Source organism: Osmerus eperlanus, chromosome 5, assembly GCF_963692335.1.
Source record: "Osmerus eperlanus chromosome 5, fOsmEpe2.1, whole genome shotgun sequence".
Taxonomy (NCBI): Eukaryota; Metazoa; Chordata; class Actinopteri; order Osmeriformes; family Osmeridae; genus Osmerus; species Osmerus eperlanus.
This window is the reverse complement of record NC_085022.1, coordinates 972,722-985,022: the sequence shown is the minus strand read 5'-3', so window position 1 is coordinate 985,022 and position 12,301 is coordinate 972,722. Positions and strand designations below refer to the sequence as shown.

General features: G+C 49.9%; 1 protein-coding gene across 2 annotated transcripts in view; it reads left to right on the top strand.

Moving 5' to 3' along the window:
• spg11 (SPG11 vesicle trafficking associated, spatacsin) overlaps positions 1–12,301 on the top strand; it is a 36,925-nt gene that overhangs the window by 8,747 nt on the left and 15,877 nt on the right. For both annotated transcript variants that reach the window (XM_062460902.1, XM_062460901.1), the window contains exons 11-25: positions 91–267; positions 3,917–3,988; positions 4,195–4,322; positions 4,635–4,810; positions 5,084–5,294; positions 5,548–5,751; positions 5,985–6,091; positions 6,401–6,546; positions 8,036–8,191; positions 9,916–9,982; positions 10,209–10,377; positions 10,557–10,765; positions 10,938–11,046; positions 11,509–11,668; positions 12,020–12,289. In XM_062460902.1, coding sequence (XP_062316886.1) covers positions 91–267; positions 3,917–3,988; positions 4,195–4,322; positions 4,635–4,810; positions 5,084–5,294; positions 5,548–5,751; positions 5,985–6,091; positions 6,401–6,546; positions 8,036–8,191; positions 9,916–9,982; positions 10,209–10,377; positions 10,557–10,765; positions 10,938–11,046; positions 11,509–11,668; positions 12,020–12,289 — 2,361 coding nt within the window. The remainder of the gene's footprint in view (positions 1–90; positions 268–3,916; positions 3,989–4,194; positions 4,323–4,634; positions 4,811–5,083; positions 5,295–5,547; positions 5,752–5,984; positions 6,092–6,400; positions 6,547–8,035; positions 8,192–9,915; positions 9,983–10,208; positions 10,378–10,556; positions 10,766–10,937; positions 11,047–11,508; positions 11,669–12,019; positions 12,290–12,301) is intronic.

The following is a 12,301-nucleotide window of genomic DNA, read 5'->3' as shown; positions in this document are numbered from 1 at the left end:
CACATGCACAGGCACACCCACACGCACACACATCATAACAATACATCTTTAGAAAGAGATCAACCAATCCCATGTCTGCCTGTGTCTCAGGAGGTGGTCCAGCACGCGGTGCTGACCAACCAGATCCCTCGGGCCCAGGCCTACCTGCGGAGCCACAGCAAACCAGAGCAGCGGATAGACGAGCTAAGGATGATGGGTCTGCAGCAGGCCTTCAGCTGCCTGGCTGACCGAGACCTGCAGCTAGCCAGCACCCTGCTCAGGAACATGGTGAGACCAGCAGCTAGCCAGCACCCTGCTCAGGAACATGGTGAGATCAGCAGCTAGCCAGCACCTGCTCAGGAACATGGTGAGATCAGCAGCTAGCCAGCCCTGTGCTCAGGAACATGGTGAGACCAGCAGCTAGCCAGCACCCTGCTCAGGAACATGGTGAGACCAGCAGCTAGCCAGCACCCTGCTCAGGAACATGGTGAGACCAGCAGCTAGCCAGCACCCTGCTCAGGAACATGGTGAGACCAGCAGCTAGCCAGCACCTGCTCAGGAACATGGTGAGATCAGCAGCTAGCCAGCACCCTGCTCAGGAACATGGTGAGACCAGCAGCTAGCTAGCACCCTGCTCAGGAACATGGTGAGATCAGCAGCTAGCCAGCACCCTGCTCAGGAACATGGTGAGATCAGCAGCTAGCCAGCACCCTGCTCAGGAACATGGTGAGATCAGCAGCTAGCCAGCACCCTGCTCAGGAACATGGTGAGATCAGCAGCTAGCCAGCACCCTGCTCAGGAACATGGTGAGACCAGCAGCTAGCCAGCACCCTGCTCAGGAACATGGTGAGATCAGCAGCTAGCCAGCACCCTGCTCAGGAACATGGTGAGACCAGCAGCTAGCCAGCACCCTGCTCAGGAACATGGTGAGATCAGCAGCTAGCTAGCACCCTGCTCAGGAACATGGTGAGATCAGCAGCTAGCCAGCACCCTGCTCAGGAACATGGTGAGACCAGCAGCTAGCCAGCCCCCTGCTCAGGAACATGGTGAGATCAGCAGCTAGCCAGCACCCTGCTCAGGAACATGGTGAGATCAGCAGCTAGCCAGCACCCTGCTCAGGAACATGGTGAGACCAGCAGCTAGCTAGCACCCTGCTTAGGAACATGGTGAGATCAGCAGCTAGCCAGCACCCTGCTCAGGAACATGGTGAGATCAGCAGCTAGCCAGCACCCTGCTCAGGAACATGGTGAGATCAGCAGCTAGCCAGCACCCTGCTCAGGAACATGGTGAGACCAGCAGCTAGCCAGCACCCTGCTCAGGAACATGGTGAGATCAGCAGCTAGCCAGCACCCTGCTCAGGAACATGGTGAGACCAGCAGCTAGCCAGCACCCTGCTCAGGAACATGGTGAGATCAGCAGCTAGCTAGCACCCTGCTCAGGAACATGGTGAGATCAGCAGCTAGCCAGCACCCTGCTCAGGAACATGGTGAGACCAGCAGCTAGCCAGCACCCTGCTCAGGAACATGGTGAGACCAGCAGCTAGCCAGCACCCTGCTCAGGAACATGGTGAGATCAGCAGCTAGCCAGCACCTGCTCAGGAACATGGTGAGATCAGCAGCTAGCCAGCACCCTGCTCAGGAACATGGTGAGACCAGCAGCTAGCCAGCCCTGTGCTCAGGAACATGGTGAGACCAGCAGCTAGCCAGCACCCTGCTCAGGAACATGGTGAGATCAGCAGCTAGCCAGCACCTGCTCAGGAACATGGTGAGATCAGCAGCTAGCCAGCCCCCTGCTCAGGAACATGGTGAGATCAGCAGCTAGCCAGCCCCCTGCTCAGGAACATGGTGAGATCAGCAGCTAGCCAGCATCCTGCTCAGGAACATGGTGAGACCAGCAGCTAGCCAGCCCCCTGCTCAGGAACATGGTGAGACCAGCAGCTAGCCAGCACCCTGCTCAGGAACATGGTGAGATCAGCAGCTAGCTAGCACCCTGCTCAGGAACATGGTGAGATCAGCAGCTAGCCAGCCCCCTGCTCAGGAACATGGTGAGATCAGCAGCTAGCCAGCCCTGTGCTCAGGAACATGGTGAGACCAGCAGCTAGCCAGCCCCCTGCTCAGGAACATGGTGAGACCAGCAGCTAGCCAGCACCCTGCTCAGGAACATGGTGAGACCAGCAGCTAGCCAGCACCCTGCTCAGGAACATGGTGAGACCAGCAGCTAGCCAGCACCTGCTCAGGAACATGGTGAGATCAGCAGCTAGCCAGCCCTGTGCTCAGGAACATGGTGAGACCAGCAGCTAGCCAGCACCCTGCTCAGGAACATGGTGAGATCAGCAGCTAGCCAGCACCTGCTCAGGAACATGGTGAGATCAGCAGCTAGCCAGCCCCCTGCTCAGGAACATGGTGAGATCAGCAGCTAGCCAGCCCCCTGCTCAGGAACATGGTGAGATCAGCAGCTAGCCAGCATCCTGCTCAGGAACATGGTGAGACCAGCAGCTAGCCAGCCCCCTGCTCAGGAACATGGTGAGACCAGCAGCTAGCCAGCACCCTGCTCAGGAACATGGTGAGATCAGCAGCTAGCTAGCACCCTGCTCAGGAACATGGTGAGATCAGCAGCTAGCCAGCCCCCTGCTCAGGAACATGGTGAGATCAGCAGCTAGCCAGCCCTGTGCTCAGGAACATGGTGAGACCAGCAGCTAGCCAGCCCCCTGCTCAGGAACATGGTGAGACCAGCAGCTAGCCAGCACCCTGCTCAGGAACATGGTGAGACCAGCAGCTAGCCAGCACCCTGCTCAGGAACATGGTGAGACCAGCAGCTAGCCAGCACCTGCTCAGGAACATGGTGAGATCAGCAGCTAGCCAGCACCCTGCTCAGGAACATGGTGAGACCAGCAGCTAGCTAGCACCCTGCTCAGGAACATGGTGAGATCAGCAGCTAGCCAGCACCCTGCTCAGGAACATGGTGAGATCAGCAGCTAGCCAGCACCCTGCTCAGGAACATGGTGAGACCAGCAGCTAGCCAGCCCCCTGCTCAGGAACATGGTGAGACCAGCAGCTAGCCAGCACCCTGCTCAGGAACATGGTGAGATCAGCAGCTAGCTAGCACCCTGCTCAGGAACATGGTGAGATCAGCAGCTAGCCAGCACCCTGCTCAGGAACATGGTGAGACCAGCAGCTAGCCAGCCCCCTGCTCAGGAACATGGTGAGATCAGCAGCTAGCCAGCCCCCTGCTCAGGAACATGGTGAGATCAGCAGCTAGCCAGCCCTGTGCTCAGGAACATGGTGAGACCAGCAGCTAGCCAGCCCACTGCTCAGGAACACGGTGAGACCAGCAGCTAGCCAGCACCCTGCTCAGGAACATGGTGAGACCAGCAGCTAGCCAGCACCCTGCTCAGGAACATGGTGAGACCAGCAGCTAGCCAGCGGCCTCATCTGGTCAGACAGCCACCGAGAACATAAAAATAAAAATACTTTAAGCTTTTTTAGTAGACAAGACATGCTGTCTGGAAACCATTAGACACTATGTACATTGTTCAACATCGAAAGAAATCCATATCTTATATTTTCCCATTTTTGATATTGCTGTTGGTTTCCACTGAAATACCCCCCCCCCCCCCTTCATTCTAAAGTGGGTAACCTATATAAGTAAACTAACAGTTAAATACCGTGATGAGAAAATACAGCTGCTCAACTTCAAACTCAAACAGGAACTCAAATCATCAAACTAATTTAAAGGGAGAGAGTGAGGATGTTGGTATCTCTCGCCCCATGACTAAAGAGGAATGCTGCCGTTCGCTCCCAACTTAACAGGCTCTCTTTATTTACCCCTGAACCAACACGAGTTCCCTTGTTGGTTCTGTTTGGCCGTGTGAACAGGCTGGTGATTAAGATCCTCTCTGTGGTGCAGCACTGACGCAGGTTTTCTGGGTTTGTTTCAGGGTTTCAACGTGAAGAAGAAACTCCACAGCATCTGTCTCTACACTGACAACCAGGAGCTGAGAGACTTTGTGGTAAGACTAACACTGGATGTCTGGGAGGGAGTTTGTCCTGTTCCAGGTACCATTTGCTGAGACTACCTGGGTCTGGTGATAAGAAACCTCTAATTTTCACTTCATTTCTTTGTCTTTTCTGATCGTATTACTTTTTAGAAAGTTCTTGCAGCGTTCACTTTGGAATTACAAAATCTAATTACGATTTGGACTTCTCATTTGCCCAGGTGGATGAGCTGTCGAAGCAGAGGTACTTGTCAGAGGAAGAGGTTCAAAGAGTTGCGTTCATCAAACAGATTGAGAATTTGGCTTGCGTGCCTGTTACTCGAGCCTCCCAGCCTGTGGACAGAGAAAGGTAATAGATTGCAGATACAGAAGTCTCCCTGTCTTTTCCTCATTTATCTTGAAGGACACGATGTCCTCTTTCAGTTCTTTTTTCACACACAGCAGGAATAATGGCAAGCTAACGGTGGTTTAATTAGGAACTGGGACACAGTGACTACACTAATGTTCTGGACACAGTGACTACACTAATGTTCTGGAATTCCACCTCTGTTTTCAGTAAACAATGTAGATTAGCAATCTTCTTCTTATATCATCTATCTCTCATACAAAGAACATTTGGCTTTTTTAGTGTTTATTTATCACACCACCCATATTCTCCCAGGGTTCTCCAGATGGCCCAGACAGACCCGGCCTCTAAGAGGCTGCTAGAGCAGCGAGTGCTAGAGGCCAGCTCCCAGTCGGACGCCAGGCTGTTTATGTCCCTCCGCCTGGACTGGGTGACACACTGGGATCCAGACACTCAGAGGACCATCTCTCTGTCTCACTTACAGGACTCAGGTACGGCTTGCTGTCACATGCGACACACACAACTGTGTTGTGTGTGTCTGTAGGGGTCATTAGAGAGGCTTTGCCCCCCCCCCCCCCCCTAATACGTTTAGTTTTGTTTAGACATCACATAAATATTTGTATGTATAACTACCTCAGAGGAAAACACCCTTGTTTGTTTCTCGGAAGGATGTTAAAATGATCGACATTGTTGATTTTAAGTGTTTCTGTTTCCGTCAGTCATACAGAGAAGAGAGGGATTTGATGAGCTGTGTTTGTTAGCAGCAGTGAGTGCCTGTGACTCCGTGGTGCTTTGGCGGTACCTGACATCCCATCACGACCAGGCCAGGGTGACCTGCTGGATCCAGAACCTGGGCTCCCAGAACGGGGACCCCGCCAGCGCCCCCCAGTGGCCGGCACTGCCCCCAGACGTCGTCAATGACCACACCCTGTGCAGCTCCCACATGAGGGACCACATCCTCCACATGCTGGCCAGGTGAGGCGGCTCAGGGGCACGCTGGCCTCATCTGCTGTTCTAGGATCTGCTGTTCTAGGATCTGCTGTTCTAGGATCTGCGGTTCTAGGGTCTGCTGTTCTAGGATCTTTCGTTTCTGGGAAGAATTATTAACAGTGGTTACCTCCCCCCCCCCCCCCCCCCCATTTAAAAAAAAGTAATGGGCAAGCTAGCTAGCTAGGTACTGTAGGTGGGTGTTAAACCTCTCACCCATCTCTCCACGGCCCCTCCCCAGGAGAGGGCTGTTTGTCCAGGCTGAGATGGCTGACTTTGAGCAGCTGCTGTGGAGGCTGGGCCAGGCCGGGGGCGTGATGCAGGCCGCCCACCCCCTCCCCCACTACCGCTCAGCGCTGGGCCTCGACTTCCACACACGTTTCATCCACCTCTGCCTGGACGGCTGCCTGCGCTGCCTGCTCTACACATACCTGGACCACTACAGGTTGGGAAGAGGGACACACAGAACCAGAAGGGGGATTTGCAAACGAATATTTCACAACTGTTGTAACAAAAGAGGATTGATGTTTGATGGGTTTGTGAGTTGATGATCACTCACGTTGTCGTGGCTGTATGTTTTAAGTGGTAAAAATATGTAATATTCTTCAGTAAACACATCTACAAAATTACAATTACTGTTGCAATCATATTCCAACCACATCTCTCTGCCCTTATCAGGCTAACCCCGAGGAATTGCCCTGTGCTGGCAGATAAGAGTTTATACGAAAGCCACCCGTGGTTTGAAATGTTGGTGAAAATTCAGGAGATTACAAGAGACCTCTTGGGTAAGTTGTCAGATCCATGAAACTGTCAATAAATATATAAATCAGCTCCTCTGGGCTTTTGGAATGAAGTTCACTTTGATTGATCTAATTACATGAAAGCAAAGAAGCATTCAGAATATGAAACATAGAAAAAAGAGTAATAAATGTTTATATGCTTCGTGGATCAAATTAGACCAACCATCAAACATTACGACACATAGTCATTAAAGCCGTTATAGCTCAGTGGTATAGCATTTGACCCCCCCCCCCCAGCCAGCCCCCTGCATCTTCTAAATACACATTAACCACATGGTTCTCTGGTTCCTCCAGAGCCGGGCCGTGTGTTCCATGCCAGCCTGACCAGTGCCCAGGTGCTGCTCCCAGGCAGCCAGGCCTCCGTCAGCAGCATGCTCCTGGAGGGACACAGCCTGCTGGCCCTGGCCACCATCATGTTCGCCCCCGGGGGCATAGACCAGGTCTGGCTCTTTTCTCACTCCTGTTGGGCTGGTTCTGTCTTTACTAGACCTGGATAGATGCATGATGTTTCTGTATGTTGGTTGGTTGGCATATTTCTAGTTAGAGAAACCTATTTTCCATGCTCTTGTTTAACATAATACCATTTGTTCATGGTGAATAGTAGGGATACAGATAACTGATAACTCTTTATATTTAGAGGCCGATAAATACAAAGCCTGAAGCTTGTTACAAAATCAAAAAGGCAAACAAATACAGTGGACAACTGCTTTTATTAAAACCTTAACTGCATAAAACATATAGATCTTTCTTTTCCCAAAATGATCAGATTTCTTAAATATGACAAAAAAAATAAGTGGTTCAACGGGCAGAAATAATCCATAATATATCGGCTTTAATTTATCGACCAAATATTTTTATCGGACCAATAACACTCAAAATATGGCCGATACCGATATGGCCACCGATATATCGTGCATCCCTAGTAAATAGCAATAAGAAAATGGCAAATAAAGAAATGTATTCCCTTGACCAAACTGGTGGGCACATGCTCTTCTTGGCCCTTGCTAGCTTGCCCTGCTGCCCCTGTGTTGTGCGTGCTAAAACCTGCAGTGTGTTCCAGGTGTGTTGTACTAAAACCTGCAGTGTGTTCCAGGTGTGTTGTACTAAAACCTGCAGTGTGTTCCAGGTGTGTTGTGTTAAAACCTGCAGTGTGTTCCAGGTGTGTTGTGCTAAAACCTGCAGTGTGTTCCAGGTGTGTTGTGTTAAAACCTGCAGTGTGTTCCAGGTGTGTTGTACTAAAACCTGCAATGTGTTCCAGGTGTGTTGTGTTAAAACCTGCAGTGTGTTCCAAGTGTGTTGTGTTAAAACCTGCAGTGTGTTCCAGGTGTGTTGTACTAAAACCTGCAGTGTGTTGTGCTAAAACCTGCAGTGTGTTCCAGGTGTGTTGTACTAAAACCTGCAGTGTGTTCCAGGTGTGTTGTGTTAAAACCTGCAGTGTGTTCCAGGTGTGTTGTGTTAAAACCTGCAGTGTGTTGTGTTAAAACCTGCAGTGTGTTCCAGGTGTGTTGTACTAAAACCTGCAGTGTGTTCCAGGTGTGTTGTGCTAAAACCTGCAGTGTGTTCCAGGTGTGTTGTGCTAAAACCTGCAGTGTGTTCCAGGTGTGTTGTACTAAAACCTGCAGTGTGTTCCAGGTGTGTTGTGTTAAAACCTGCAGTGTGTTCCAGGTGTGTTGTGTTAAAACCTGCAGTGTGTTCCAGGTGTGTTGTGTTAAAACCTGCAGTGTGTTCCAGGTGTGTTGTGTTAAAACCTGCAGTGTGTTCCAGGTGTGTTGTGTTAAAACCTGCAGTGTGTTCCAGGTGTGTTGTGTTAAAACCTGCAGTGTGTTCCAGGTGTGTTGTGTTAAAACCTGCAGTGTGTTCCAGGTGTGTTGTGTTAAAACCTGCAGTGTGTTCCAGGTGTGTTGTGTTAAAACCTGCAGTGTGTTCCAGGTGGTGAGTCTGGGATCAGGGGGCTCCACGTGGAGGGTGGACCCCCAGCTGCTGAAGATGGCCTTGAGCCTCTACCCCAAACTCAGAGCTGCTCTCTTCCCCCCCAGTGGCCCCTCCACCCTATCGTCCGACACCTCCATCTACCACCTCATGCAGGTACTCAAAAATACTGACTTTTGCATTTTAGTTTTTTCTTTTAGATTTGTATTCCAAAGCGTCTGCAGATAATCAAGGATCAGAAGTGCATGGTTTCACAGACGCCATCAGTTGTCTGTGACCAGTGTATTTTTTGTGTCATTCATAAATAATTATTGTTTAGCCTCCTACACCCCTACTGTAACCATGCACTGATACATACAGTATACTGTAGGTTAGCATTAGCATTCACGGTACATCGCTCATTATACTGTAGGTTAGCATTAGCATTCATGATACATCGCTCAGTATACTTTAGGTTAGCATTAGCATTCACGGTGCATCGCTCAGTATACTGTATATTACACAGCTGATTATACTGTAGGTTAGCATTCACAGCACATAGCTCAGTGTACTGCAGGGGCGTTGTTAGACCCTTTTTACTGGGGCACGTGCCCCAGTATAAATCTGCTGTGCCCCAGTAAAATCTAAAGTTTGAGTGTAACAATTTACTTTATTAGTCAATGCATTCATTTAGATTGATTATCCCGGAAAAAATAAACGCAGTATCCCAATAAACGCTTGTAAAATCAAAGCAGTTTAACCGAAAACACAAACCGATGCACGCAGAATTCCATGTCAGCGCGCTCTTTGAGCTTGCCAAATAGCCACTGCAGCACGCACACAGAAGTCCAGGTGTCAGACTCGGCACACAAGTCATAATTGATAGGCTAAGAAAACATTACAAAACTAAAGAAAGTTTCTAAATGATAGGCCTACCGATCATCTTATTTTGACTAAAACATAAAAACAATATTACATGAAGCTCAAAAAAACAGTATTTGCGCTCAAATTAATGCGAAAAAAAGTGCGCGCTCGCATTAACTATTGATGTCCCTGCCAAAGCTGATATCAAACTTGCGTCCCTGAACTGTGTATAGTGGGTTAAGCAAGGGTTCTATATCCTAGTAGTGCATCGTGCGCAGCAAGCTTGAAAGAAAAAAGGGATATGAATAGGGGCCTTTGCCCGTAGAGTTTTATGTCTAACAACGCCCCTGGTGTATTGTACCCTTAGCATGCACAGCACAGCCCCTGGTGTATTGTACCCTTAGCATGCACAGCACAGCCCCTGGTGTATTGTACCCTTAGCATGCACAGCACAGCCCCTGGAAGAGCCCACATGGTTTGGGTGATCAGCTTGAACTATGTGTTAGAAATTTGCAGATGGTCCACAGAAGCATTTACAGACGCTAGCTGCATGCTAAAGCCTGAGCAGGTTGTTAGCATTCATAGAAAAGCGCTAGCCATCTGGCGCTTAGAGGCTAAACAGCGAGTACTTAGACAGTTGCCCCCAGGCTACTGATAGCAGGGAGCAATCTCTCTAATTAGTAATAGACCTGTCTGGGTGTACGCACGTCTGTCTGAGAGAGAGAGCCACCATCCTACTTTTCTTGGAATTTGCATCACGAAAAGTTAGTCAAGTTAACAGACTCCCAATTAGAGCTCCTTAGCTGAAGCAAATGTCAAGCTGGTTTCGGCTCCCTCCCCCAGTTGCAGTCCAGTAATGATCCCAAACTTGCCAAACGTGCTGAGCTTGACACCTTTTAATGGAAATGTTGTTCGCCTCAATATTGTGAAGACCACTTGTTCTGGAATGTGCGCCGGGGCTACAATGGAATATAAATTCTGTATTTTTCTCGTCTCAATACTTCTGCTGATTGTTTTCTTTTTTGATTCTGTTTCAGTCGCTGCATCCTTTGGATCCTTCCAGATTGTTTTCCTGGCAGTCCGCCAACACGCTCAGTTCTACTGGTACGTACTCACAAGAGAACACACCAAAGTCACAAACAGAACATTGAGTTCTGCTCGAAAGAAACCGACAACTGATTTTCCCAAGGTACAATGTCTGTTCACCAGAACTGACCCTTTGACATCTTGCACTGCCAACCAAGCCAGGGAACATGAATGGGGCAGCAACATGCTGAAAGAAACAGCCCTGCTTGTTACGTGATGCATTGTGTGATGCTTGTGTGCTTAGGAGAAACTTCATCAGAGTTGCCACATTTCTCCAGCCCACACCTTGTTAGCCAGTTTGCCATGATTGAGAAGCTGGACTTCCTGTATTACCTCCGTCATGGACGACCTTCGTTCGCCTACGGAACGTTTCTTGTCCAGAATTTAACCACCTTCACCGACGTGAAGTCACAGTGAGTTCTGAACTCAGGTCTTTACTCTCAGAAGAAACTTCTTGAAAGATTATGTCTGTGACATTTTCCATTTGTTCTTGGACAAAAAAAATGAAAGAAAAGAGAGCAAAAGCAATTTCATTTTTTTCAGATATAGAAATGTCACGTTTAACTGAGTTCCCTGCCTCCTGTTCTCCCAGCCTGCAGTGTGCAGCTCAGCAGGCATACTGCCTGGCCATGCAGCTGTTCAGCAGTGCGCCCGTGGTGGCAGCATGTGTTTGTTTCTGTGAGCTCCTGGGGGTGTGCAGCCTCAGGATGAGGGTGGACAGGAAGGCCCTTAGTCTGGTCCTCGCTCACTGGAGCCAGAACAGCGACGAGACAACGACAGCTTCTCACAGAGACTCTCTGGGTACAGCTACAGACTCTCTCAAGGACTTAGTACAGGACATACACCCTCATACTAACCCTAACCCTACTACTGTTAGCCAGAAACACGTACTGCTCCTTGAACTGTTAAACAGACACACACATACTTTTATTCTCCATGAATGCCGTGTTCATGGTGTGGGTGTTGCTTTCAGCTGTTAAAGGCAGCAGGCTTGTGGAGGCTGAGAGGGCGACAGCAGAGGAGCTGCTTGCTCTGTTGGAGGCTGCTGTGAAGGACATAATTGAAAGGAAGGGAATTAACAGGTTAGATTCACACAATACCCAACCAGAAACACACAACATGGTCTGAAAATGCATTGATATCTCTTTCAGTCCCAGCTAATGGCCGTTTGACTGCCTTTGCTTCTCAAGTACTTTTTCCTTAAATCCAATTGTACAGTGGGAGATTATACATTTACATTTAGTCATTTAGCAGACACTCTTATCCAGAGCGACTTACAGTAAGTACAGGGACATTCCCCCCGAAGCAAGTAGGGTGAAGTGCCTTGCCCAAGGACACAACGTCATTTGGCACGGCTGGGAATCGAACTGGCAACCTTCAGATTACTAGCCCGACTCCCTCACCGCTCAGCCATCTGACTCCCCTTACAGAACATACAGAACAGTAACAGCTGAACAGTACCGCATAAGTGCGGTATTGGGAGCTGACAGCGTGTGTGATTCCTGGTGCGTGCCAGAAGGGTCACTGTGTGGTTGTGGTCCTAGGTGGTCGCACGAGGCGGGGAAGGAGTGGGCTCTGCCGGTGCAGTTCTGCCAGCTGCACACCCTCCCTCTCAGCTCTGTCTACCCTCTGGACTGTGCCGCCAGCGGACACTGGCTTCATTTCCTGCTCTTTGTCCAGCTACACAGCTACCCACCTCAACAGGTACTGTGCTAATGTAATAACACTCAGGTGGGCAGACATCAACATCTGCAGTTGATTGATTACTGTCTGTGATTGGTTCCTGTCTTTGATTGGTTCCCATCTTTGTTATTTATCTCACTGTTATTCGTCTCACTTACTTTATATATTATTATATTATTTTACTATTTTATACACTTATATCCTCATCTTCATATTTTATATAACTCCCTGTATCTTGTATCTCGTATATTTTGTATTTCCTATATCTAATTGTACTCTGAGTTCTGTTCTGTACCCTGCTGCTGTTGCAAACTGCAATTACCCCACTGCGGGACAAATAAAGGATTATCTTATCTCTTATCTTATTGACAGGTGAGGTCACTCGCTGGCCAGTTTGGCCCCGCCCTGCAGGCCCACCTGACCCTCTCTCTCCAGGACCTGCAGTGGAGGGCAGACCAGGCCCTGGCCGGGGGCCTGGGCGGTGGGGTGAGCCTGCCCAGCCACGAGGCCCCGGAGGCCCCCAGGGACCTGCTCCTGGTGCTGCTGCGGAGCCAGGAGGAGCCCTGCCCCTGGAGGCACCTGCTGGGGGAGGCTGTGGGGCTGCGCTGCCCCACGCTGGGCGTGCTGGCTGCCTGCCACCAGGTGAGGAGAGCT